This window comes from Electrona antarctica (genome assembly GCF_951216825.1).
Source record: "Electrona antarctica genome assembly, contig: scaffold_103, whole genome shotgun sequence".
In the NCBI taxonomy this organism is placed as follows: domain Eukaryota; kingdom Metazoa; phylum Chordata; class Actinopteri; order Myctophiformes; family Myctophidae; genus Electrona; species Electrona antarctica.
This window is the reverse complement of record NW_027637143.1, coordinates 56,775-84,347: the sequence shown is the minus strand read 5'-3', so window position 1 is coordinate 84,347 and position 27,573 is coordinate 56,775. Positions and strand designations below refer to the sequence as shown.

General features: G+C 45.4%; 1 protein-coding gene across 1 annotated transcript in view; it reads right to left on the bottom strand.

The window, feature by feature from the left end:
• Positions 1 to 27,573, bottom strand: part of LOC306919133 (WD repeat-containing protein 26-like) — a gene marked incomplete at its 5' end in the record, with an annotated part of 98,726 nt that overhangs the window by 59,005 nt on the left and 12,148 nt on the right. Inside the window, 4 exons of the mRNA XM_079531968.1 lie at positions 1,824 to 1,921; positions 10,735 to 10,871; positions 14,903 to 14,959; positions 26,195 to 26,294. Of these exons, the coding sequence (XP_079388094.1) occupies positions 1,824 to 1,921; positions 10,735 to 10,871; positions 14,903 to 14,959; positions 26,195 to 26,294 (392 nt within the window). The remainder of the gene's footprint in view (positions 1 to 1,823; positions 1,922 to 10,734; positions 10,872 to 14,902; positions 14,960 to 26,194; positions 26,295 to 27,573) is intronic.

Sequence of the window (27,573 nt, the reverse complement as noted above, 5' to 3'; positions counted from 1 at the left end):
AAAACCTCAAATTGACCTTTGATGTATACAGTATAAAATAACAATTAATAAATCTAACAATTCCACAGTAACCAGCAGAGAGCAGACCCTTTGTTTACTTACAGAATTCTATAAGTTGGGTTATAATACTAACCTACAGTAAGTTGGGTTATAATACTAACCTACAGTAAGTTGGGTTATAATACTAACCTACAGTAGGTTGGGTTATAATACTAACCTACAGTAAGTTGGGTTATAATACTAACCTACAGTAAGTTGGGTTATAATACTAACCTACAGTAGGTTGGGTTATAATACTAACCTACAGTAGGTTGGGTTATAATACTAACCTACAGTAAGTTGGGTTATAATACTAACCTACAGTAAGTTGGGTTATAATACTAACCTACAGTAAGTTGGGTTATAATACTAACCTACAGTAGGTTGGGTTATAATACTAACCTACAGTAGGTTGGGTTATAATACTAACCTACAGTAAGTTGGGTTATAATACTAACCTACAGTAAGTTGGGTTATAATACTAACCTACAGTAAGTTGGGTTATAATACTAACCTACAGTAAGTTGGGTTATAATACTAACCTACAGTAAGTTGGGTTATAATACTAACCTACAGTAAGTTGGGTTATAATACTAACCTACAGTACGTTGGGTTATAATACTAACCTACAGTAGGTTGGGTTATAATACTAACCTACAGTAAGTTGGGTTATAATACTAACCTACAGTAAGTTGGGTTATAATACTAACCTACAGTAAGTTGGGTTATAATACTAACCTACAGTAGGTTGGGTTATAATACTAACCTACAGTAAGTTGGGTTATAATACTAACCTACAGTAAGTTGGGTTATAATACTAACCTACAGTAAGTTGGGTTATAATACTAACCTACAGTAAGTTGGGTTATAATACTAACCTACAGTAAGTTGGGTTATAATACTAACCTACAGTAGGTTGGGTTATAATACTAACCTACAGTAGGTTGGGTTATAATACTAACCTACAGTAAGTTGGGTTATAATACTAACCTACAGTAAGTTGGGTTGTTTGAGATGCAGAGCTATAATACTAACCTACATTAAAACAATACATTTCTTTGAATTTAAATGTAATACATTTTTACATGTTTTGGGAAATTAACAGAAGTTTAATATAAATCCTTTATATTGTGTTGAATCGCCATCAAATCGCATCGTATTGCAATGTCCAGAATTGAATCGCCATCAAATCGCATCGTATCAGGAAGAGGGGTGAATCGTATCAGGAAGAGGGGTGAATCGTATCAGGAAGAGGGGTGAATCGTATCAGGAAGAGGGGTGAATCGTATCAGGAAGAGGGGAATCGTATCAGGAAGAGGGGTGAATCGTATCAGGAAGAGGGGTGAATCGTATCAGGAAGAGGGGTGAATCGTATCAGGAAGAGGGGTGAATCGTATCAGGAAGAGGGGTGAATCGTATCGCCAGGAGATTCCATGTATCGCTAAAGTATCGCTGGCAGTGCATCGAGATGCGTATCGGATCGGCCTCAGTGATGAGATCCACATGCCTAGTGTGCGTGTGTGCGTGCGCGTGAGCGTGTGTGTGTGTGTGTGTGTGTAGGAAGGGGAGAACGTTGAGGCCTGTCACAAAGACGCAAAACGATATTATACTATATATCTGATTGACTTTTATACCACTTAAATGGTATAAGACGGTTTCTCCAGATTGCCGATCACCGATCGAGTCATTTGGAGTGAATATCGACCGATTTAAATCTGTGGCCGATCGATTGGAGCATCTCCAGAGTGTGTTGTGTCGTGTCGTGTCGTGTTGCATCTCCTCACTTTGTAGTTTGTCCAGCAGTCGGCATCGCGAGGCCGTGCCTTTACCGTCCCACTCTGCCTTGGAGCGCAGGTCCTCTGAATGACTGCACATCAGATACCTATAGGAGAGACAGACACATCAGATACCTATAGGAGAGACAGACACATCAGATACCTATAGGAGAGACAGACACATCAGATACGTATAGGAGAGACAGACACATCAGGTACCTATAGGAGAGACAGACACATCAGATACCTATAGGAGAGACAGACACATCAGATACCTATAGGAGAGACAGACACATCAGATACCTATAGGAGAGACAGACACATCAGGTACCTATAGGAGAGACAGACACATCAGGTACCTATAGGAGAGACAGACACATCAGATACCTATAGGAGAGACAGACACATCAGGTACCTATAGGAGAGACAGACACATCAGGTACCTATAGGAGAGACAGACACATCAGGTACCTATAGGAGAGACAGACACATCAGGTACCTATAGGAGAGACAGACACATCAGGTACCTATAGGAGAGACAGACACATCAGATACCTATAGGAGAGACAGACACATCAGATACCTATAGGAGAGACAGACACATCAGATACCTATAGGAGAGACAGACACATCAGATACCTATAGGAGAGACAGACACATCAGATACCTATAGGAGAGACAGACACATCAGATACCTATAGGAGAGACAGACACATCAGGTACCTATAGAAGAGACAGACACATCAGATACCTATAGGAGACAGACACATCAGATACCTATAGGAGACAGACACATCAGATACCTATAGGAGACAGACACATCAGATACCTATATGTAGACAATAATCAGAAGCACAATCCGAAAATATCAGATCTACAAGCTCACAGCGTAGTGCACACCTGCAGTGCACACAACAACAAAACATAAAATTACATTTAGTTCTACTGGATCTCTTCTCCACTAGTCCCTCCCTGACATTTAGTTCTACTGGATCTCTTCTCCACTAGTCCCTCCCTGACATTTAGTTCTACTGGATCTCTTCTCCACTAGTCCCTCCCTGACATTTAGTTCTACTGGATCTCTTCTCCACTAGTCCCTCCCTGACATTTAGTTCTACTGGATCTCTTCTCCACTAGTCCCTCCCTGACATTTAGTTCTACTGGATCTCTTCTCCACTAGTCCCTCCCTGACATTTAGTTCTACTGGATCTCTTCTCCACTAGTCCCTCCCTGACATTTAGTTCTACTGGATCTCTTCTCCACTAGTCCCTCCCTGACATTTAGTTCTACTGGATCTCTTCTCCACTAGTCCCTCCCTGACATTTAGTTCTACTGGATCTCTTCTCCACTAGTCCCTCCCTGACATTTAGTTCTACTGGATCTCTTCTCCACTAGTCCATCCCTGACATTTAGTTCTACTGGATCTCTTCTCCACTAGTCCCTCCCTGACATTTAGTTCTACTGGATCTCTTCTCCACTAGTCCCTCCCTGACATTTAGTTCTACTGGATCTCTTCTCCACTAGTCCCTCCCTGACATTTAGTTCTACTGGATCTCTTCTCCACTAGTCCCTCCCTGACATTTAGTTCTACAGGATCTCTTCTCCACTAGTCCCTCCCTGACATTTAGTTCTACTGGATCTCTTCTCCACTAGTCCCTCCCTGACATTTAGTTCTACAGGATCTCTTCTCCACTAGTCCCTCCCTGACATTTAGTTCTACTGGATCTCTTCTCCACTAGTCCCTCCCTGACATTTAGTTCTACTGGATCTCTTCTCCACTAGTCCCTCCCTGACATTTAGTTCTACTGGATCTCTTCTCCACTAGTCCCTCCCTGACATTTAGTTCTACTGGATCTCTTCTCCACTAGTCCCTCCCTGACATTTAGTTCTACTGGATCTCTTCTCCACTAGTCCCTCCCTGACATTTAGTTCTACTGGATCTCTTCTCCACTAGTCCCTCCCTGACATTTAGTTCTACTGGATCTCTTCTCCACTAGTCCCTCCCTGACATTTAGTTCTACTGGATCTCTTCTACACTAGTCCCTCCCTGACATTAAGTTCTACTGGATCTCTTCTCCACTAGTCCCTCCATGACATTTAGTTCTACTGGATCTCTTCTCCACTAGTCCCTCCCTGACATTAAGTTCTACTGGATCTCTTCTCCACTAGTCCCTCCATGACATTTAGTTCTACTGGATCTCTTCTCCACTAGTCCCTCCATAACATTTAGTTCTACTGGATCTCTTCTCCACTAGTCCCTCCCTGACATTTAGTTCTACTGGATCTCTTCTCCACTAGTCCCTCCCTGACATTTAGTTCTACTGGATCTCTTCTCCACTAGTCCCTCCCTGACATTTAGTTCTACTGGATCTCTTCTCCACTAGTCCCTCCATGACATTTAGTTCTACTGGATCTCTTCTCCACTAGTCCCTCCATGACATTTAGTTCTACTGGATCTCTTCTCCACTAGTCCCTCCCTAACATTTAGTTCTACTGGATCTCTTCTCCACTAGTCCCTCCTTAACATTTAGTTCTACAGGATCTCTTCTCCACTAGTCCCTCCTTAACATTTAGTTCTACTGGATCTCTTCTCCACTAGTCCCTCCTTAACATTTAGTTCTACTGGATCTCTTCTCCACTAGTCCCTCCTTAACATTTAGTTCTACTGGATCTCTTCTCCACTAGTCCCTCCTTAACATTTAGTTCTACAGGATCTCTTCTCCACTAGTCCCTCCTTAACATTTAGTTCTACTGGATCTCTTCTCCACTAGTCCCTCCCTGACATTTAGTTCTACTGGATCTCTTCTCCACTAGTCCCTCCCTGACATTTAGTTCTACTGGATCTCTTCTCCACTAGTCCCTCCCTGACATTTAGTTCTACTGGATCTCTTCTCCACTAGTCCCTCCCTGACATTTAGTTCTACTGGATCTCTTCTCCACTAGTCCCTCCCTGACATTTAGTTCTACTGGATCTCTTCTCCACTAGTCCCTCCCTGACATTTAGTTCTACTGGATCTCTTCTCCACTAGTCCCTCCCTGACATTTAGTTATACTGGATCTCTTCTCCACTAGTCCCTCCCTGACATTTAGTTCTACTGGATCTCTTCTCCACTAGTCCCTCCCTGACATTTAGTTCTACTGGATCTCTTCTCCACTAGTCCCTCCCTGACATTTAGTTCTACTGGATCTCTTCTCCACTAGTCCCTCCCTGACATTTAGTTCTACTGGATCTCTTCTCCACTAGTCCCTCCCTGACATTTAGTTCTACTGGATCTCTTCTCCACTAGTCCCTCCCTGACATTTAGTTCTACTGGATCTCTTCTCCACTAGTCCCTCCCTGACATTTAGTTCTACAGGATCTCTTCTCCACTAGTCCCTCCCTGACATTTAGTTCTACTGGATCTCTTCTCCACTAGTCGCTCCCTGACATTTAGTTCTACTGGATCTCTTCTCCACTAGTCCCTCCCTGACATTTAGTTCTACTGGATCTCTTCTCCACTAGTCCCTCCCTGACATTTAGTTCTACTGGATCTCTTCTCCACTAGTCCCTCCATAACATTTAGTTCTACTGGATCTCTTCTCCACTAGTCCCTCCCTGACATTTAGTTCTACTGGATCTCTTCTCCACTAGTCCCTCCATAACATTTAGTTCTACTGGATCTCTTCTCCACTAGTCCCTCCCTGACATTTAGTTCTACTGGATCTCTTCTCCACTAGTCCCTCCCTGACATTTAGTTCTACTGGATCTCTTCTCCACTAGTCCCTCCCTGACATTTAGTTCTACTGGATCTCTTCTCCACTAGTCCCTCCCTGACATTTAGTTCTACTGGATCTCTTCTCCACTAGTCCCTCCATAACATTTAGTTCTACTGGATCTCTTCTCCACTAGTCCCTCCCTGACATTTAGTTCTACTGGATCTCTTCTCCACTAGTCCCTCCCTGACATTTAGTTCTACTGGATCTCTTCTCCACTAGTCCCTCCCTGACATTTAGTTCTACTGGATCTCTTCTCCACTAGTCCCTCCCTGACATTTAGTTCTACTGGATCTCTTCTCCACTAGTCCCTCCATAACATTTAGTTCTACTGGATCTCTTCTCCACTAGTCCCTCCCTGACATTTAGTTCTACTGGATCTCTTCTCCACTAGTCCCTCCCTGACATTTAGTTCTACTGGATCTCTTCTCCCCTAGTCCCTCCCTGACATTTAGTTCTACTGGATCTCTTCTCCACTAGTCCCTCCCTGACATTTAGTTCTACTGGATCTCTTCTCCACTAGTCCCTCCCTGACATTTAGTTCTACTGGATCTCTTCTCCACTAGTCCCTCCCTGACATTTAGTTCTACTGGATCTCTTCTCCACTAGTCCCTCCATAACATTTAGTTCTACTGGATCTCTTCTCCACTAGTCCCTCCCTGACATTTAGTTCTACTGGATCTCTTCTCCACTAGTCCCTCCATAACATTTAGTTCTACTGGATCTCTTCTCCACTAGTCCCTCCCTGACATTTAGTTCTACTGGATCTCTTCTCCACTAGTCCCTCCCTGACATTTGGTTCTACTGGATCTCTTCTCCACTAGTCCCTCCATAACATTTAGTTCTACTGGATCTCTTCTCCACTAGTCCCTCCCTGACATTTAGTTCTACTGGATCTCTTCTCCACTAGTCCCTCCATAACATTTAGTTCTACTGGATCTCTTCTCCACTAGTCCCTCCCTGACATTTAGTTCTACTGGATCTCTTCTCCACTAGTCCCTCCCTGACATTTGGTTCTACTGGATCTCTTCTCCACTAGTCCCTCCCTGACATTTAGTTCTACTGGATCTCTTCTCCACTAGTCCCTCCCTGACATTTAGTTCTACTGGATCTCTTCTCCACTAGTCCCTCCTTAACATTTAGTTCTACTGGATCTCTTCTCCACTAGTCCCTCCTTAACATTTTAGTCTAGCATTTATTTGGTGACAAATTGTCAATATATTTAGTCATAGTTTGAGTTATTATGGCTTAGTTTTTATTTACAAGTTATGCATTTAGCAGACGCTCTTAACCCCTTTTGGGGCGGGAACCCCTTTTGGTGTTTCAAGCATTCTGTTACACTTTAGCTATTGAAAAATAGCAGATCTACAAGCTCACAGCGCGCCACCAAGTGGCGCGCTATGAACTTGTATGTCTGCTATTTTTGAAAAATCGTAAAAGCAAGGTTGTGGATGCTGGGACAAGTGCTACTGAAGAGGAGGGTTTTCAGACTACGGCGACAAAGACCGGGAGTGAGTTTAGTTTCCGTCAGTGTAAAAAGGTAGTCGACTTCACAGTTTTAGTCGACTAACATATTTCACAGTTTTAGTCGACTAACATATTTCACAGTTTTAGTCGACTAACATATTTCACAGATTTAGTCGACTAACATATTTCACAGTTTTAGTCGACTAACATATTTCACAGTTTTAGTCGACCAACATATTTCACAGTTTTAGTCGACCATCATATTTCACAGTTTTAGTCGACCAACATATTTCACAGTTTTAGCTTGCTGCACTGCTTCTGAATGATCAGAGCGGAGAGAGGGAGGGAGGCATGCACTCTTTCAAACTTCACCGTGCGTTGCGTTAATCGCGCGTCAATGAAATTGACGCCGTTAAAAGGAACTTTGACAGCCTTATACAAATGTAAAAAAAAAATCTTCAAGTAATAAAGCTGAAACATGATAATGTTTTGAAGCAGAGAGCTACTGACTATCTGGTTTGACTCGGTCGGATTTTGACTTTCTTTTTTTTTTCCCACCAAATGCCAATAAAATAATTTGGGTCGCGCATATTTAATAGAGTCGGTCGGAAACCGGAGACCAATCTTTATTTTTGCTCGGCCAAACATACTCTCTCCCCATGCCTTCGGCCTGGTAGAGACAATAAAACATACTCTCTCCCCATGCCTTCGGCCTGGTAGAGACAATAAAACATACTCTCTCCCCATGCCTTCGGCCTGGTGGAGACAATAAAACATACTCTCTCCCCATGCCTTCGGCCTGGTGGAGACAATAAAACATACTCTCTCCCCATGCCTTCGGCCTGGTGGAGACAATAAAACATACTCTCTCCCCATGCCTTCGGCCTGGTGGAGACAATAAAACATACTCTCTCCCCATGCCTTCGGCCTGGTGGAGACAAACATACTCTCTCCCCATGCCTTCGGCCTGGTGGAGACAATAAAACATACTCTCTCCCCATGCCTTCGGCCTGGTGGAGACAATAAAACATACTCTCTCCCCATGCCTTCTGCCTGGCGGAGACAATAAAACATACTCTCTCCCCATGCCTTCGGCCTGGTGGAGACAATAAAACATACTCTCTCCCCATGCCTTCGGCCTGGTGGAGACAAACATACTCTCTCCCCATGCCTTCTGCCTGGTGGAGACAATAAAACATACTCTCTCCCCATACCTTCGGCTTAGCGGAGACAATAAAACATACTCTCTCCCCATGCCTTCGGCCTGGTGGAGACAATAAAACATACTCTCTCCCCATGCCTTCGGCCTGGTGGAGACGGACAGCAGCTACATTGACCAAACGGTTACAGATCAATAAGGCAAGTCGTCAACGTGACTGACAGATTGATAAGGCCCGTTAGGCTGCTCGACAGGCCAGCGCCGCCAATCCATTTCAGCTAATCGATGAGATAATGAAGTCTGGAGTCTTGCTAGCAGCATTTTTGCAGAGAAACACCGCTGTCATTGATTAGAACATTTGCGTCTATTTTGACAATCGATCGGAACGGCGTTGGAATTGGATAGTGCAAGAGGACTGTGTAGTGGTGTAGTGGTGTAGTGTGCAGTGTTTAGTGGGCAGTGGGCAGTGTGCAGTGAGCAGTGAGCACTGTGCACTGTGCACTGTGCAGTGTGCAGTGTGCACTGTGCAGTGTTTAGTGGGCACTGTGCAGTGTGCACTGTGCAGTGTGCAGTGTTTAGTGGGCAGTGTGCAGTGAGCAGTGTGCACTGTGCAGTGTTTAGTGGGCACTGTGCAGTGTGCACTGTGCAGTGTTTAGTGTGCAGTGAGCAGTGTGCAGTGTGCAGTGTTTAGTGGGCAGTGTTTAGTGGGCAGTGTGCAGTGTGCACTGTGCAGTGTGCAGTGTGCAGTGTTTAGTGTGCAGTGTTTAGTGTGCAGTGTTTAGTGTGCAGTGTGCAGTGTTTAGTGTGCAGTGTTTAGTGTGCAGTGTGCAGTGTGCAGTGTGCAGTGTTTAGTGGGCAGTGTTTAGTGGGCAGTGTTTAGTGTGCAGTGTTTAGTGTTTAGTGTGCACTGTGCAGTGTGCAGTGTGCAGTGAGCAGTGTGCACTGTGCAGTGTGCAGTGAGCAGTGTGCAGTGTTTAGTGTGCAGTGTGCAGTGAGCAGTGTGCAGTGAGCAGTGTGCAGTGTTTAGTGTGCAGTGTGCAGTGAGCAGTGTGCATTGTGCAGTGTGCATTGTGCATTGTGCAGTGTGCAGTGTGCAGTGTTCAGTGTGCAGTGTGCAGTGTGCAGTGCGCAGTGCGCAGTGTGCAGTGCGCATTGCGCAGTGCGCAGTGCGCAGTGTGCAGTGTGCAGTGTGCACTGTGCAGTGTGCATTGTGCAGTGTGCAGTGTGCAGTGTGCAGTGCGCATTGTGCAGTGTGCAGTGTGCAGTGTGCAGTGTGCAGTGTGCAGTGCGCATTGTGCAGTGTGCAGTGTGCAGTGTGTAGTGTGCAGTGTGCAGTGTGTAGTGGTGAGTGCGCACTGTGCAGTGTTTAGTGGGCAGTGTGCACTGTGCAGTGTTTAGTGGGCAGTGTGCAGTGAGCACTGTGCAGTGTTTAGTGGGCAGTGTGCACTGTGCAGTGTTTAGTGGGCACTGTGCAGTGTGCACTGTGCAGTGTTTAGTGGGCAGTGTGCAGTGAGCAGTGTGCAGTGTGCAGTGTGCAGTGCGCATTGTGCAGTGTGCAGTGTGCAGTGTGCAGTGTGCAGTGTGCAGTGCGCATTGTGCAGTGTGCAGTGTGCAGTGTGTAGTGTGCAGTGTGCAGTGTGTAGTGGTGAGTGCGCACTGTGCAGTGTTTAGTGGGCAGTGTGCACTGTGCAGTGTTTAGTGGGCAGTGTGCAGTGAGCACTGTGCAGTGTTTAGTGGGCAGTGTGCAGTGAGCAGTGTGCAGTGTGCAGTGCGCATTGTGCAGTGTGCAGTGTGCAGTGTGCAGTGTGCAGTGTGCAGTGCGCATTGTGCAGTGTGCAGTGTGCAGTGTGTAGTGTGCAGTGTGCAGTGTGTAGTGGTGAGTGCGCACTGTGCAGTGTTTAGTGGGCAGTGTGCACTGTGCAGTGTTTAGTGGGCAGTGTGCAGTGAGCACTGTGCAGTGTTTAGTGGGCAGTGTGCACTGTGCAGTGTTTAGTGGGCACTGTGCAGTGTGCACTGTGCAGTGTTTAGTGGGCAGTGTGCAGTGAGCAGTGTGCACTGTGCAGTGTGCAGTGAGCAGTGTGCAGTGAGCAGTGTGCAGTGGGCACTGTGCAGTGTGCAGTGTGCAGTGTTTAGTGGGCAGTGTGCAGTGTGCACATATGGAAGGCAACACAGTTAGTTAGGTCAGGCGAGGCAAATGATCAACAGAGCGCAGGTCACCTGTGTCACCTGTGTCTCAGAACATTGGATTAGCGAAGCCGCCGTGAAAACAGTCGTTGCTTAAAGTCCCTAGTGTATTACCAACTCCAGCTTGTCCCAGTTCAGTTCAGGCTGCATGAACAGCGCTCGGTTTCTGCCCCGGCAATGTCGCGACTCTATCGGACGGCTCTGCCCGGTACGTACCCGCTGAGCACGTGGATGACTATCAGGCGGCTCTGCCCGGTACGTACCCGCTGAGCACGTGGATGACTATCAGGCGGCTCTGCCCGGTACGTACCCGCTGAGCACGTGGATGACTATCAGGCGGCTCTGCCCGGTACGTACCCGCTGAGCACGTGGATGCGGTCCGTGTTGTACTTCAGAGGCGTCAGCTCCCCTCGCAGGACCTGCAGAGCCTCCAGGACCTTCCCGTCCTCCAGATACTCTAGATACTTCTGCTGCAGGAGGAGGAACTTCATACGCTGTGGGAGGGAGGGGGAGGGGGAGAGGGAGAGAGAGAGGGGGGGGGGGGGGGGAGAGAGAGAGGGAGAGGGAGAGAGAGAGAGAGGGGGGGGGAGAGGGAGAGGGAGAGGGAGAGGGAGAGGGGGGGGGGAGAGGGAGAGAGAGAGGGGGGGGGGGGGAGAGAGAGGGGGGGGGGAGAGAGGGGGGGGAGAGAGAGAGAGAGAGAGGGGGGGAGAGAGAGAGAGAGAGGGGGGGGGGGGGGGGGGAGAGAGAGAGGGAGAGGGAGGGGGAGGGGGAGGGGGAGAGGGAGAGAGAGGGGGGAGGAGAGAGAGAGAGGGAGAGGGAGGGGGAGGAGAGAGAGAGAGGGGGGGGGAGAGGGAGAGAGAGAGGGGGGGGGGGAGAGAGAGAGAGAGAGGGGGGGGAGAGGGAGAGAGAGAGGGGGGGGGAGAGGGAGAGGGAGGGGGAGAGGGAGAGAGGGAGGGGGGGGAGAGGGAGAGAGAGAGGGGGGGGAGAGAGAGAGAGAGAGAGAGAGGGAGGGAGAGAGAGGGGGAGAGAGAGAGGGAGAGGGAGAGGGAGAGGGAGAGGGAGAGGGGGAGGGGGAGGGGGAGGGGGAGAGGGAGCAGAAAGACCCAGTTAAAACCCATTTAGACATTGGGACAATTCTTAAAAAGGTTATAATAAAAACGCTCTTTAGCAATTATTATTATCGGGAAGTTATCTTCCAAAACCAACAGGACCCCCCCTTGGATTGGGGGGTCAGTCCCTGCTTGGCACTCAGCATCAATGGGTTGGATTGGGGGGTCAGTCCCTGCTTGGCACTCAGCATCAATGGGAGTCTCATCCTCTGACAGTAATCTCAGAGCAGCTGAATGGCTTGTTAATATTCCCTCCATCGTAGGACCAGGAGTTAATATTCCCTCCATCGTAGGACCAGGAGTTAATATTCCCTCCATCGTAGGACCAGGAGTTAATATTCCCTCCATCGTAGGACCAGGAGTTAATATTCCCTCCATCGTAGGACCAGGAGTTAATATTCCCTCCATCGTAGGACCAGGAGAAAGTAACACAAAAACTCCACAAAGCAGCAAAGCCCAGCGCTTCCATTTTGAGACGGCTTACAAGGAGTGTGTGTGTGCGTTTGTGTGTGCGTATGCGCGCGCGCACACACACACACACACACACACACACACACACACACACACACACACACACACCGCCAAGAATGATGTCAAGCACACGACACAAAGATAACAACAGTTCACTGTACATGCCCGGCCTCACAAAGCCAAGATTAACCATGTCTGGGGTGACCGGCTGACCACTACTCTTTGGCAAGGCATCGCCCCGGAAGGGTTTTAGTTACCTGCCAGGGGCAGGTGGGCAACCCTTAGTGTTTTATTTACCTGCCAGGGGCAGGGGGGCAACCCTTAGGGTTTTATTTAGCTGCCAGGGGCAGGTGGGCAACCCTTAGTGTTTTATTTAGCTGCCAGGGGCAGGTGGGCAACCCTTAGTGTCAATGCCTAGTCCTCCAACTAGAAGCCACAGCAGAGGCCAGTGAGGTCAGAGGGGTCAGAGGGGTCAGCAGCATTCTAGAACCTCCCGGCCCTAACCTCTCTCCTCACTGCAGGCGTCAGGGCAGTGCTGTTGCCACGTCCGCTTATTATAAGCACATTTGGGCATGATTTTCTGTGACGTTTCTTGTAAATACTTACTACGGGTTGTTTTTGCTCGTTTAAACCAGTGTTTCATTGTCTGCGGACCCCCATCTGAAGACATTGCATGCCAGGGACCCCCATCTGAAGACATTGCATGCCAGGGACCCCCATCTGAAGACATTGCATGCCAGGGACCCCCATCTGAAGACATTGCATGCCAGGGACCCCCATCTGAAGACATTGCATGCCAGGGACCCCCATCTGAAGACATTGCATGCCAGGGACCCCCATCTGAAGACATTGCATGCCAGGGACCCCCATCTGAAGACATTGCATGCCAGGGACCCCCATCTGAAGACATTGCATGCCAGGGACCCCCATCTGAAGACATTGCATGCCAGGGACCCCCATCTGAAGACATTGCATGCCAGGGACCCCCATCTGAAGACATTGCATGCCAGGGACCCCCATCTGAAGACATTGCATGCCAGGGACCCCCATCTGAAGACATTGCATGCCAGGGACCCCCATCTGAAGACATTGCATGCCAGGGACCCCCATCTGAAGACATTGCATGCCAGGGACCCCCATCTGAAGACATTGCATGCCAGGGACCCCCATCTGAAGACATTGCATGCCAGGGACCCCCATCTGAAGACATTGCATGCCAGGGACCCCCATCTGAAGACATTGCATGCCAGGGACCCCCATCTGAAGACATTGCATGCCAGGGACCCCCATCTGAAGACATTGCATGCCAGGGACCCCCATCTGAAGACATTGCATGCCAGGGACCCCCATCTGAAGACATTGCATGCCAGGGACCCCCATCTGAAGACATTGCATGCCAGGGACCCCCATCTGAAGACATTGCATGCCAGGGACCCCCATCTGAAGACATTGCATGCCAGGGACCCCCATCTGAAGACATTGCATGCCAGGGACCCCCATCTGAAGACATTGCATGCCAGGGACCCCCATCTGAAGACATTGCATGCCAGGGACCCCCATCTGAAGACATTGCATGCCAGGGACCCCCATCTGAAGACATTGCATGCCAGGGACCCCCATCTGAAGACATTGCATGCCAGGGACCCCCATCTGAAGACATTGCATGCCAGGGACCCCCATCTGAAGACATTGCATGCCAGGGACCCCCATCTGAAGACATTGCATGCCAGGGACCCCCATCTGAAGACATTGCATGCCAGGGACCCCCATCTGAAGACATTGCATGCCAGGGACCCCCATCTGAAGACATTGCATGCCAGGGACCCCCATCTGAAGACATTGCATGCCAGGGACCCCCAAACAGGATTTGTGTTAAAAAGAATATTGCACATTTTTCTTTTAGAAAATGGTAGATCTACAAGCACACAATGCTTGTAGATCAGCCATTTCCAAATGGCCCTTTACCACAACACGCACTAACCCTAACCCTTTACCACAACACGCACTAACCCTAACCCTTTACCACAACACGCACTAACCCTAACCCTTTACCACAACACGCACTAACCCTTTACCACAACACGCACTAACCCTAACCCTTTACCATTACAACACGCACTAACCCTAACCCTTTACCATTTACAACACGCACTAACCCTAACCCTTTACCATTACAACACGCACTAACCCTAACCCTTTACCATTTACAACACGCACTAACCCTAACCCTTTACCATTACAACACGCACTAACCCTAACCCTTTACCATTTACAACACGCACTAACCCTAACCCTTTACCATTACAACACGCACTAACCCTAACCCTTTACCATTACAACACGCACTAACCCTAACCCTTTACCATTACAACACGCACTAACCCTAACCCTTTACCATTACAACACGCACTAACCCTAACCCTTTACCATTACAACACGCACTAACCCTAACCCTTTACCATTACAACACGCACTAACCCTAACCCTTTACCATTTACAACACGCACTAACCCTAACCCTTTACCATTACAACACGCACTAACCCTAACCCTTTACCATTACAACACGCACTAACCCTAACCCTTTACCATTACAACACGCACTAACCCTTTACCATTACAACACGCACTAACCCTAACCCTTTACCATTTACAACACGCACTAACCCTAACCCTTTACCATTACAACACGCACATTAACTAACCCTAACCCTTTACCATTACAACACGCACTAACCCTAACCCTTTACCATTACAACACGCACTAACCCTTTACCATTACAACACGCACTAACCCTTTACCATTACAACACGCACTAACCCTTTACCATTACAACACGCACATTTAGGCTGTAGCGAAGGGCTCGCTTCTTCTGGGCTGGTTGCTTTGCTTGTTTCTCTCGCAAAAACAAAAGAAAAACCACCAAACCTGGCAACGGCTCTTACCACAATAGCGTTGGGAGAATGCATCAGCGCTCTGAGTTCGTTGAGATCATTCTCAGCCTGGACAAAAACAAAGAAGGGGGGGGGGAGAGATACAACTGGTTAGCTCAGCACTTTCCATGTATGCATGCACACAGGGTGTGTGTGTGTGTGTGTGTGTGTGTGTGTGTGTGTGTGTGTGTGTGTGTGTGTGTGTGTGTGTGTGTGTGTGTGTGTGTGTGTGTGTGTGTGTGTGTGTGTGTGTGTGTGTGTGTGTGTGTGTGTGTGTGTGTGTGTGTGGAGCAAGGGGAGAATGTTTAGGGACGACTGTGGCTCAGGAGGTAGAGCAGGTCGTCCAATGATCCATGTGTCGGCGGTTCGAATCCCGGCTCCTACTCCTGTCTACATGTCGAAGTGTCCTTGGGCAAGACACTGAACCCCAAATTGCTCCCGATGTGCTGGTTGGTGCCTTGCATGGCTTCCGCCGCAATCGTTGTATGAATGGGTGAATGTAATGCACAATCTATGTAAAGCGCCTTGGATAAAGGCGCTATATAAATGCACCATTTACCATTTACCATTTTTGGACCCGTCACAAATATATCTACAGCTGTAATATATATATATCTGATTGACTTTTCGGTTTCTCCAGATCGGGTGAAATTATTGATCGAGTCATTTGGAGTGAAAATCGTCTGATCGCCGTTTCGCGTTCGGAGCAACTCTACTGTAAAAAACATGTTTTAAATTCAACTCTACTGTAAAAAACATGTTTTCAATTCAACTCTACTGTAAAAAACATGTTTTAAATTCAACTCTACTGTAAAAAACATGTTTTAAATTCAACTCTACTGTAAAAACCATGTTTTAAATTCAACTCTACTGTAAAAAACATGTTTTAAATTCAACTCTACTGTAAAAAACATGTTTTAAATTCAACTCTACTGTAAAAAACATGTTTTAAATTCAACTCTACTGTAAAAACCATGTTTTAAATTCAACTCTACTGTAAAAAACATGTTTTAAATTCAACTCTACTGTAAAAAACATGTTTTAAATTCAACTCTACTGTAAAAAACATGTTTTTAAATTCAACTCTACTGTAAAAAACATGTTTTTAAATTCAACTCTACTGTAAAAACCATGTTTTAAATTCAACTCTACTGTAAAAACCATGTTTTAAATTCAACTCTACTGTAAAAACCCCATGTTTTTAAATTCAACTCTACTGTAAAAACCCCATGTTTTTAAATTCAACTCTACTGTAAAAACCCCATGTTTTAAATTCAACTCTACTGTAAAAACCCCATGTTTTTAAATTCAACTCTACTGTAAAAACCCCATGTTTTTAAATTCAACTCTACTGTAAAAACCCCATGTTTTTAAATTCAACTCTACTGTAAAAACCCCATGTTTTAAATTCAACTCTACTGTAAAAACCCCATGTTTTAAATTCAACTCTACTGTAAAAACCCCATGTTTTTAAATTCAACTCTACTGTAAAAAACATGTTTTAAATTCAACTCTACTGTAAAAAACCCATGTTTTTAAATTCAACTCTACTGTAAAAAACCCATGTTTTTAAATTCAACTGCAGAAATAGACGGATCTACAAGTTCTCAACGCATAGCGAACGGCGCTGCAAAAACAGGCAGGACGCGGCCCCTTGAGAGCTTGTAGATCTGTCTTTTTGCGACCTGTAGTGAGCTGTTCTCACTTTACTTTTATGACACGAATATATCGTCCATCAGCGATTTTTGGACAGACGATGGGCGATTGAAAAAAATTGGCATATCGCCCAACCTTACCATTCACCCAGAAAGGTGATACCTAGGTGACACTTCCCATAGAGAGCCCATTCACCCAGAAAGGTGATACCTAGGTGACACTTCCCATAGAGAGCCCATTCACCCAGAAAGGTGATACCTAGGTGACACTTCCCATAGAGAGCCCATTCACCCAGAAAGGTGATACCTAGGTGACACTTCCCATAGAGAGCCCATTCATCCAAACATAAAAGTCCTCTCTAATTATATTAAACAACGTCAAAATCACCAACATTGCAGCTGTAGGGAAAGCTTGAATTATCCTCTTTCAATCTGTAAAGGGTTTGTTTCATAAAAATCCACCGTAGACATTTTATGAGCTACTTCCTGTCAAGAAATTCCCTGCAGATGATTTGAGTGTTGGAGTTTGGGAGCGCTCGTTGAATATCACTCACCGGCCCGTGTGCACCACCTGTTTTGAATGTGCACATAATGCAGGAGGCAGCAGGAGGTTGCTATACTGATAACGAGCACTTCCATACTCTGATACTTAGAAGATAATCATCTGCAAGGAATTTCTTGACAGGAAGTAGCTCATAAAATGTCTATGGTGGATTTGTATTAAACAAAAACTTTACAGATTGAAAGAGGATCATTTAAAGGGGCATTCCACTCATTTTCAACATTTTACCATGTCATTAATATACCTTAGACCTGTTGTGTGGAAATAATAAAAAAAAGTCTCCCCACTCTGTGTTTCCTAGAACTGGAGATCTGAAAAAAACCATTAACATGGTGAAACACATCTTGATGATGTCATCAAGATGTGTTTCACCATGTTAATGATTATTTTCATACTTACAGTTCTAGGAAACACAGCATGGGGGGACTTTTTTATTATTTCCACACAACAGCTCTAAGGTATATTAGTAAAATGTTGAAAATGGGTGGTTTTCCCCTTTAAGCTTTCCGTACAGCTGCAATGTTGGTGATTTTGACGTTGTTTAATATAATTAGAGAGGACTGTTCTGATTGGATGAATGGGCTGTCTGTGGGAAGTATCACCTAGGCCAGTGGTCCCCAAACCTTTTCATGTCAAGGACCCCCAAATCGACATGTATTAGGCCACGGACCCCCCATTAGGCCACGGACCCCCCATTTTAAAACATATGCCAGTGACCCCGATAAGGGAGGATTTTTACGGCTCTAGCAGTGATTCCGAAACATATTAATTTCATGGACCCCCCAGTTTCACACTAATTATGCTACGGACCCCTGATTTAATGGCCCCCCAATGGGACCCCAATTTATATTATATTATATAATATATTATATTATAATTTAACTCTGAGAGTGTACAAAACGGGTCCATTTGGTTCCATTTGTACACTCTCAGAGTTACAGACACATAAGGGTCCATTTGTAACCATCTCTAATAGAGAGTATGCGCATGCTTAAAGTGAATGGCACATCGAGTGGCAAAGCAACAGGAAAAGTGAGTTTAACATTGTTTAATGTTGTTTAATGCAATCAGATATGACTTTTCTGTTTGGTGTCAAGGCCAGAAAGTAGTTTTTTGCCACTCATTAGGCGTTCCTGCATAACTTCACACGCATACCCTCTATTGACCCTTAACAGTCACATATGGAAGGGATAATGTCTGGCTATAGTCTAGAGAGGTGCTTACACACAGTCAGATATGGAAGGGATAATGTCTGGCTATAGTCTAGAGAGGTGCTTACACACAGTCACATATGGAAGGGATAATGTCTGGCTATAGTCTAGAGAGGTGCTTACACACAGTCAGATATGGAAGGGATAATGTCTGGCTATAGTCTAGAGAGGTGCTTACACACAGTCACATATGGAAGGGATAATGTCTGGCTATAGTCTAGAGAGGTGCTTACACACAGTCACATATGGAAGGGATAATGTCTGGCTATAGTCTAGAGAGGTGCTTACACACAGTCAGATATGGAAGGGATAATGTCTGGCTATAGTCTAGAGAGGTGCTTACACACAGTCACATATGGAAGGGATAATGTCTGGCTATAGTCTAGAGAGGTGCTTACACAGTCACATATGGAAGGGATAATGTCTGGCTATAGTCTAGAGAGGTGCTTACACACAGTCAGATATGGAAGGGATAATGTCTGGCTATAGTCTAGAGAGGTGCTTACACACAGTCAGATATGGAAGGGATAATGTCTGGCTATAGTCTAGAGAGGTGCTTACACACAGTCACATATGGAAGGGATAATGTCTGGCTATAGTCTAAGAGGTGCTTACACACAGTCAGATATGGAAGGGATAATGTCTGGCTATAGTCTAGAGAGGTGCTTACACACAGTCACATATGGAAGGGATAATGTCTGGCTATAGTCTAGAGAGGTGCTTACACACAGTCAGATATGGAAGGGATAATGTCTGGCTATAGTCTAGAGAGGTGCTTACACACAGTCACATATGGAAGGGATAATGTCTGGCTATAGTCTAGAGAGGTGCTTACACACAGTCACATATGGAAGGGATAATGTCTGGCTATAGTCTAGAGAGGTGCTTACACACAGTCAGATATGGAAGGGATAATGTCTGGCTATAGTCTAGAGAGGTGCTTACACACAGTCAGATATGGAAGGGATAATGTCTGGCTATAGTCTAGAGAGGTGCTTACACACAGTCACATATGGAAGGGATAATGTCTGGCTATAGTCTAGAGAGGTGCTTACACACAGTCACATATGGAAGGGATAATGTCTGGCTATAGTCTAGAGAGGTGCTTACACACAGTCACATATGGAAGGGATAATGTCTGGCTATAGTCTAGAGAGGTGCTTACACACAGTCACATATGGAAGGGATAATGTCTGGCTATAGTCTAGAGAGGTGCTTACACAGTCACATATGGAAGGGATAATGTCTGGCTATAGTCTAGAGAGGTGCTTACACACAGTCACATATGGAAGGGATAATGTCTGGCTATAGTCTAGAGAGGTGCTTACACACAGTCACATATGGAAGGGATAATGTCTGGCTATAGTCTAGAGAGGTGCTTTTACACAGTCACATATGGAAGGGATAATGTCTGGCTATAGTCTAGAGAGGTGCTTACACACAGTCACATATGGAAGGGATAATGTCTGGCTATAGTCTAGAGAGGTGCTTACACAGTCACATATGGAAGGGATAATGTCTGGCTATAGTCTAGAGAGGTGCTTACACACAGTCAGATATGGAAGGGATAATGTCTGGCTATAGTCTAGAGAGGTGCTTACACACAGTCACATATGGAAGGGATAATGTCTGGCTATAGTCTAGAGAGGTGCTTACACAGTCACATATGGAAGGGATAATGTCTGGCTATAGTCTAGAGAGGTGCTTACACACAGTCACATATGGAAGGGATAATGTCTGGCTATAGTCTAGAGAGGTGCTTACACACAGTCACATATGGAAGGGATAATGTCTGGCTATAGTCTAGAGAGGTGCTTACACACAGTCACATATGGAAGGGATAATGTCTGGCTATAGTCTAGAGAGGTGCTTACACACAGTCACATATGGAAGGGATAATGTCTGGCTATAGTCTAGAGAGGTGCTTACACACAGTCACATATGGAAGGGATAATGTCTGGCTATAGTCTAGAGAGGTGCTTACACACAGTCACATATGGAAGGGATAATGTCTGGCTATAGTCTAGAGAGGTGCTTACACACAGTCACATATGGAAGGGATAATGTTGACTACAATTGACTACAAAACAATACTACAACATGACGTAACAATATCATCCTGATGACTACAAAACAATACTACAACATGACGTAGCGATATCATCCTGATGACTACAAAACAATACTACAACATGACGTAACGATATCATCCTGATGACTACAAAACAATACTACAACATGACATAAGGATATCATCCTGATGACTACAAAACAATACTACAACATGACATAGCGATATCATCCTGATGACTACAAAACAATACTACAACATGACGTAACGATGTCATCCTGATGACTACAAAACAATACTACAACATGACGTAACGATGTCATCCTGATGACTACAAATCAATACTACAACATGACGTAAGGATATCATCCTGATGACTACAAAACAATACTACAACATGACGTAGCGATATCATCCTGATGACTACAAAACAATACTACAACATGACGTAGCGATATCATCCTGATGACTACAAAAACAATACTACAACATGACGTAGCGATACCATCCTGATGACTACAAAACAATACTACAACATGACATAGCGATACCATCCTGATGACTACAAAACAATACTACAACATGACGTAACAATGTCATCCTGATGACTACAAAACAATACTACAACATGACGTAACGATATCATCCTGATGACTACAAAACAATACTACAACATGACATAAGGATATCATCCTGATGACTACAAAACAATACTACAACATGACGTAACGATGTCATCCTGATGACTACAAAACAATACTACAACATGACGTAACGATGTCATCCTGATGACTACAAAACAATACTACAACATGACATAGCGATATCATCCTGATGACTACAAAACAATACTACAACATGACGTAGCGATATCATCCTGATGACTACAAAACAATACTACAACATGACGTAACGATGTCATCCTGATGACTACAAAACAATACTACAACATGACGTAACGATATCATCCTGATGACTACAAAACAATACTACAACATGACGTAACGATGTCATCCTGATGACTACAAAACAATACTACAACATGACGTAACGATGTCATCCTGATGACTACAAAACAATACTACAACATGACGTAACAATGTCATCCTGATGACTACAAAACAATACTACAACATGACGTAACGATATCATCCTGATGACTACAAAACAATACTACAACATGACATAAGGATATCATCCTGATGACTACAAAACAATACTACAACATGACGTAACGATGTCATCCTGATGACTACAAAACAATACTACAACATGACGTAACGATGTCATCCTGATGACTACAAAACAATACTACAACATGACGTAGCGATATCATCCTGATGACTACAAAACAATACTACAACATGACGTAGCGATATCATCCTGATGACTACAAAACAATACTACAACATGACGTAACGATGTCATCCTGATGACTACAAAACAATACTACAACATGACGTAACGATATCATCCTGATGACTACAAAACAATACTACAACATGACGTAACGATGTCATCCTGATGACTACAAAACAATACTACAACATGACGTAACGATGTCATCCTGATGACTACAAAACAATACTACAACATGACGTAACAATATCATCCTGATGACTACAAAACAATACTACAACATGACATAGCGATACCATCCTGATGACTACAAAACAATACTACAACATGACGTAACGATATCATCCTGATGACTACAAAACAATACTACAACATGACGTAACGATATCATCCTGATGACTACAAAACAATACTACAACATGACAACATGCCACTCCCGACCGGTTCACACGGCACTTTTGTAACACAGACCAGGCTTTCCTCCGAGGTGGAAAGCCTGGTGACGCGAGGTTAATCGATAGTTAGGAGGAACCAAATGGACCCTCGTGGGTAACTCAGAAGATTTGGTTTGAGAACCACTGGTCGAGAATATAAGCAAGCTTATAAAGCGCCGAAGTCCTGACGTCACTCGCTCATCCCCTCGATTCCCCTGGTTCTAAAGTCCTGACGTCACTCGCTCATCCCCTCGATTCCCCTGGTTCTAAAGTCCTGACGTCACTCGCTCATCCCCTCGATTCCCCTGGTTCTAAAGTCCTGACGTCACTCGCTCATCCCCTCGATTCCCCTGGTTCTAAAGTCCTGACGTCACTCGCTCATCCCCTCGATTCCCCTGGTTCTAAAGTCCTGACGTCACTCGCTCATCCCCTCGATTCCCCTGGTTCTAAAGTCCTGACGTCACTCGCTCATCCCCTCGATTCTCCTGGTTCTAAAGTCCTGATGTCACTCGCTCATCCCCTTGATTCCCCCGGTTCTAAAGTCCTGACGTCACTCGCTCATCCCCTCGATTCCCCCGGTTCTAAAGTCCTGATGTCACTCGCTCATCCCCTCGATTCTCCTGGTTCTAAAGTCCTGATGTCACTCGCTCATCCCCTCGATTCTCCTGGTTCTAAAGTCCTGACGTCACTCGCTCATCCCCTCGATTCCCCTGGTTCTAAAGTCCTGACGTCACTCGCTCATCCCCTCGATTCCCCTGGTTCTAAAGTCCTGATGTCACTCACTCATCCCCTCGATTCCCCTGGTTCTAAAGTCCTGACGTCACTCGCTCATCCCTTCGATTCCCCTGGTTCACAGAAGTAATTTCTCTATGGAGAATAACATGGGTTCATCTTAATATCGTCTACTATAAGCGGTCCAAAAATAAACAAGCTGTCTCTGCGTTGTCAGGGAGGTGTCTCAGTATCGTTTGCGACACCACTCATATATGATACAGTCTGTTTCTAGTAACTAATTCAGCAGCAGTAACAATAGCATTTTCTCTCAGTCAGTTGATTCTTCATATCCATATGAGTGAAGCGGCCAGGGTGACATGTTTATTTTTCAAACACAGTTCTTATATGAGGCGATCTACGATCCCCCTATGTGGATTACAATGCAAATAAAAAGTACATGAACCAGTGGATTTGCGCCCTCTACCGATATTGACGTCAGACTTCGGTGCTCTATTGCAGGGGTTCTCAACGTTTTTGGCCGGGGACCCCCGAAAATGCTTTGGCAACGTCTCGGGACCCCAGCCCCCTCCCGACCCCCAATATAAATTGACTGCTACAATAACCTTAATAATAGAGACAATACACCATAAATAAATACTGAAACCATGATATAATCATTAGTCAGTTGCATTAAAAAATATATATATATGGGGACCCCCCAAAATAATTTGGCGACCCCCTGAGGGGTCGCGACCCACGGGTTGAGAACCCTTGCTCTATTGTGTAACCACGGTAACTTTAAGGACTATTCATACTCCAGTTTTAGGTGATAAGGTGATTAGTAAAAACAGAGAGATGTGTTTGGGTGAGCGGTGAGTCTCTTACCACCGCGGCTCAGTGACGTCATGTTGTAGTTTTAGTAAAAACAGAGAGGTGTGTTTGGTTGAGCGGTGAGTCTCTTACCACCGCGGCTCAGTGACGTCATGTTGTAGTTTTAGTAAAAACAGAGAGGTGTGTTTGGTTGAGCGGTGAGTCTCTTACCACCGCGGCTCAGTGACGTCATGTTGTAGTTTTAGTAAAAACAGAGAGATGTGTTTGGGTGAGCGGTGAGTCTCTTACCACCGCGGCTCAGTGACGTCATGTTGTAGTTTTAGTAAAAACAGAGAGATGTGTTTGGTTGAGCGGTGAGTCTCTTACCACCGCGGCTCAGTGACGTCATGTTGTAGTTTTAGTAAAAACAGAGAGATGTGTTTGGGTGAGCGGTGAGTCTCTTACCACCGCGGCTCAGTGACGTCATGTTGTAGTTTTAGTCAAAACAGAGAGATGTGTTTGGGTGAGTGGTGAGTCTCTTACCACCGCGGCTCAGTGACGTCATGTTGTAGTTTTAGTCAAAACAGAGAGGTGTGTTTGGGTGAGCGGTGAGTCTCTTACCACCACGGCTCAGTGACGTCATGTTGTAGTTTTAGTCAAAACAGAGAGATGTGTTTGGGTGAGCGGTGAGTCTCTTACCACCACGGCTCAGTGACGTCATGTTGTAGTTTTAGTAAAAACAGAGAGATGTGTTTGGGTGAGCGGTGAGTCTCTTACCACCGCGGCTCAGTGACGTCATGTTGTAGTTTTAGTCAAAACAGAGAGATGTGTTTGGGTGAGTGGTGAGTCTCTTACCACCGCGGCTCAGTGACGTCATGTTGTAGTTTTAGTCAAAACAGAGAGGTGTGTTTGGGTGAGCGGTGAGTCTCTTACCACCACGGCTCAGTGACGTCATGTTGTAGTTTTAGTAAAAACAGAGAGATGTGTTTGGGTGAGCGGTGAGTCTCTTACCACCGCGGCTCAGTGACGTCATGTTGTAGTAAAAACAGAGAGGTGTGTTTGGGTGAGCGGTGAGTCTCTTACCACCGCGGCTCAGTGACGTCATGTTGTAGTTTTAGTCAAAACAGAGAGGTGTGTTTGGTTGAGCGGTGAGTCTCTTACCACCACGGCTCAGTGACGTCATGTTGTAGTTTTAGTCAAAACAGAGAGGTGTGTTTGGTTGAGCGGTGAGTCTCTTACCACCACGGCTCAGTGACGTCATGTTGTAGTTTTAGTCAAAACAGAGAGATGTGTTTGGGTGAGCGGTGAGTCTCTTACCACCGCGGCTCAGTGACGTCATGTTGTAGTAAAAACAGAGAGGTGTGTTTGGGTGAGCGGTGAGTCTCTTACCACCGCGGCTCAGTGACGTCATGTTGTAGTTTTAGTCAAAACAGAGAGGTGTGTTTGGTTGAGCGGTGAGTCTCTTACCACCACGGCTCAGTGACGTCATGTTGTAGTTTTAGTCAAAACAGAGAGGTGTGTTTGGTTGAGCGGTGAGTCTCTTACCACCGCGGCTCAGTGACGTCATGTTGTAGTTTTAGTCAAAACAGAGAGGTGTGTTTGGTTGAGCGGTGAGTCTCTTACCACCGCGGCTCAGTGACGTCATGTTGTAGTTTTAGTAAAAACAGAGAGGTGTGTTTGGTTGAGCGGTGAGTCTCTTACCACCGCGGCTCAGTGACGTCATGTTGTAGTTTTAGTAAAAACAGAGAGGTGTGTTTGGGTGAGCGGTGAGTCTCTTACCACCGCGGCTCAGTGACGTCATGTTGTAGTTTTAGTAAAAACAGAGAGATGTGTTTGGGTGAGCGGTGAGTCTCTTACCACCGCGGCTCAGTGACGTCATGTTGTAGTTTTAGTAAAAACAGAGAGGTGTGTTTGGGTGAGCGGTGAGTCTCTTACCACCGCGGCTCAGTGACGTCATGTTGTAGTTTTAGTAAAAACAGAGAGGTGTGTTTGGGTGAGCGGTGAGTCTCTTACCACCGCGGCTCAGTGACGTCATGTTGTAGTTTTAGTAAAAACAGAGAGATGTGTTTGGGTGAGCGGTGAGTCTCTTACCACCGCGGCTCAGTGACGTCATGTTGTAGTAAAAACAGAGAGGTGTGTTTGGGTGAGCGGTGAGTCTCTTACCACCGCGGATCAGTGACGTCAGGTTGTAGTTTTAGTAAAAACAGAGAGATGTGTTTGGGTGAGCGGTGAGTCTCTTACCACGCGGCTCAGTGACGTCATGTTGTAGTAAAAACAGAGAGATGTGTTTGGGTGAGCGGTGAGTCTCTTACCACCGCGGCTCAGTGACGTCATGTTGTAGTTTTAGTCAAAACAGAGAGGTGTGTTTGGGTGAGCGGTGAGTCTCTTACCACCACGGCTCAGTGACGTCATGGACAAGGACACACACCATGTCCCCTTCCATGACATGGCTGTATGTTAAGTACGGTAAGACTTTAAGGACACACACCTTGTCCCACTCCCCCTCCATGACATGGTTGCGGAACTTGGTGGCCGACGGGTGTTCCAGTCTGCAGCCCGACTCCTGCATGAGGAGGTCCACTGTCTGGCTGCACACAGAGAGAGAGAGAGAGAGAGAGAGAGAGAGAGAGAGAGAGAGAGAGAGAGAGAGAGAGAGAGAGAGAGACAGAGACGGAGAGAGAGAGAGAGAGACAGAGACAGAGACAGAGACAGAGACAGAGACAGAGACAGAGACAGAGAGAGAGACAGGATGACAGATAAAAGCAGGGGACAAGAATAGAAAAGATTACTTCAGTGTTAGTAGTAATAGATTACTGTGAGTGTTAGAAAGACCCCCACAGAGTAATAGATTACTTCAGAGTTAGAATGACCCCCACAGAGCTCAACAATAACCCATGATGACATCACAGTTATACAGGAAGCACCCGCTGATGTCGTCCAATCATTGCACACAGTATTAACCCATTCAGGGGGGAAACCCTTTTGGTGTTCGCTGTGAAAGAATATATATATTCAAAGATTTGTGCCACATGTTCACGATTTTTCAAAAATAGCAGATCTACAAGCTCATAGCACGGCACTCAGTGCCGCGCTATGAGCTTGCAGATCTGCTATTTTCTCAAAAGCTAAACTATAACATAATGCTTAAAACACAATGACCAATTACTGTTGTTTACCTATAATGTCCCGTTGTCACTGTTGGTACACTTAAAAATCACACCCGTGTGAACTGAGTGGTGTAAGGTCTTATATAGACTGATCAACTGTGGTCTGACGTAATGTCTGACGTAATGAAATCACACCCGTGTGAACTGGGTGACCATAGCAACCATGCTAATTTTTTGGTACGAACAAACACGTAAACTAACCATGCTCATTTTTTGGTACGAACAGACACGTAAACTAACAAAGCCAGTTGTAGGAGTGGTTTACACCACTCAGAAATATAAGATAACAAGTGTGGGGACTGTGAACATAGTCATATTATTGAGTGGTGTAAACCACTCCTACAACTGGCTTTGTTAGTTTACGTGTCTGAGCATGGTTGCTATGGTCACCCAGTTCACACGGGTGTGATTTCCTTACGTCAGACATTACGTCAGACCACAGTTGATCAGTCTATATAAGACCTTACACCACTCAGTTCACACGGGTGTGATTTTTCATAGTTATGAATAGGTATTTGGTAGGCATGTAACGATATCGTATATCAATATTAATCCCGACGATATGAATCGATTCATTGAAATAAATCAATATTTTTTCTTCTTTTTTTAGGGGGGCTAGTGTGTGATGTGAAATGTGAGCTTTAGTCACATTCCATCATATTCAAGTGCTTTTGGAGAGAAATTAGTCACTTTCAGTAGT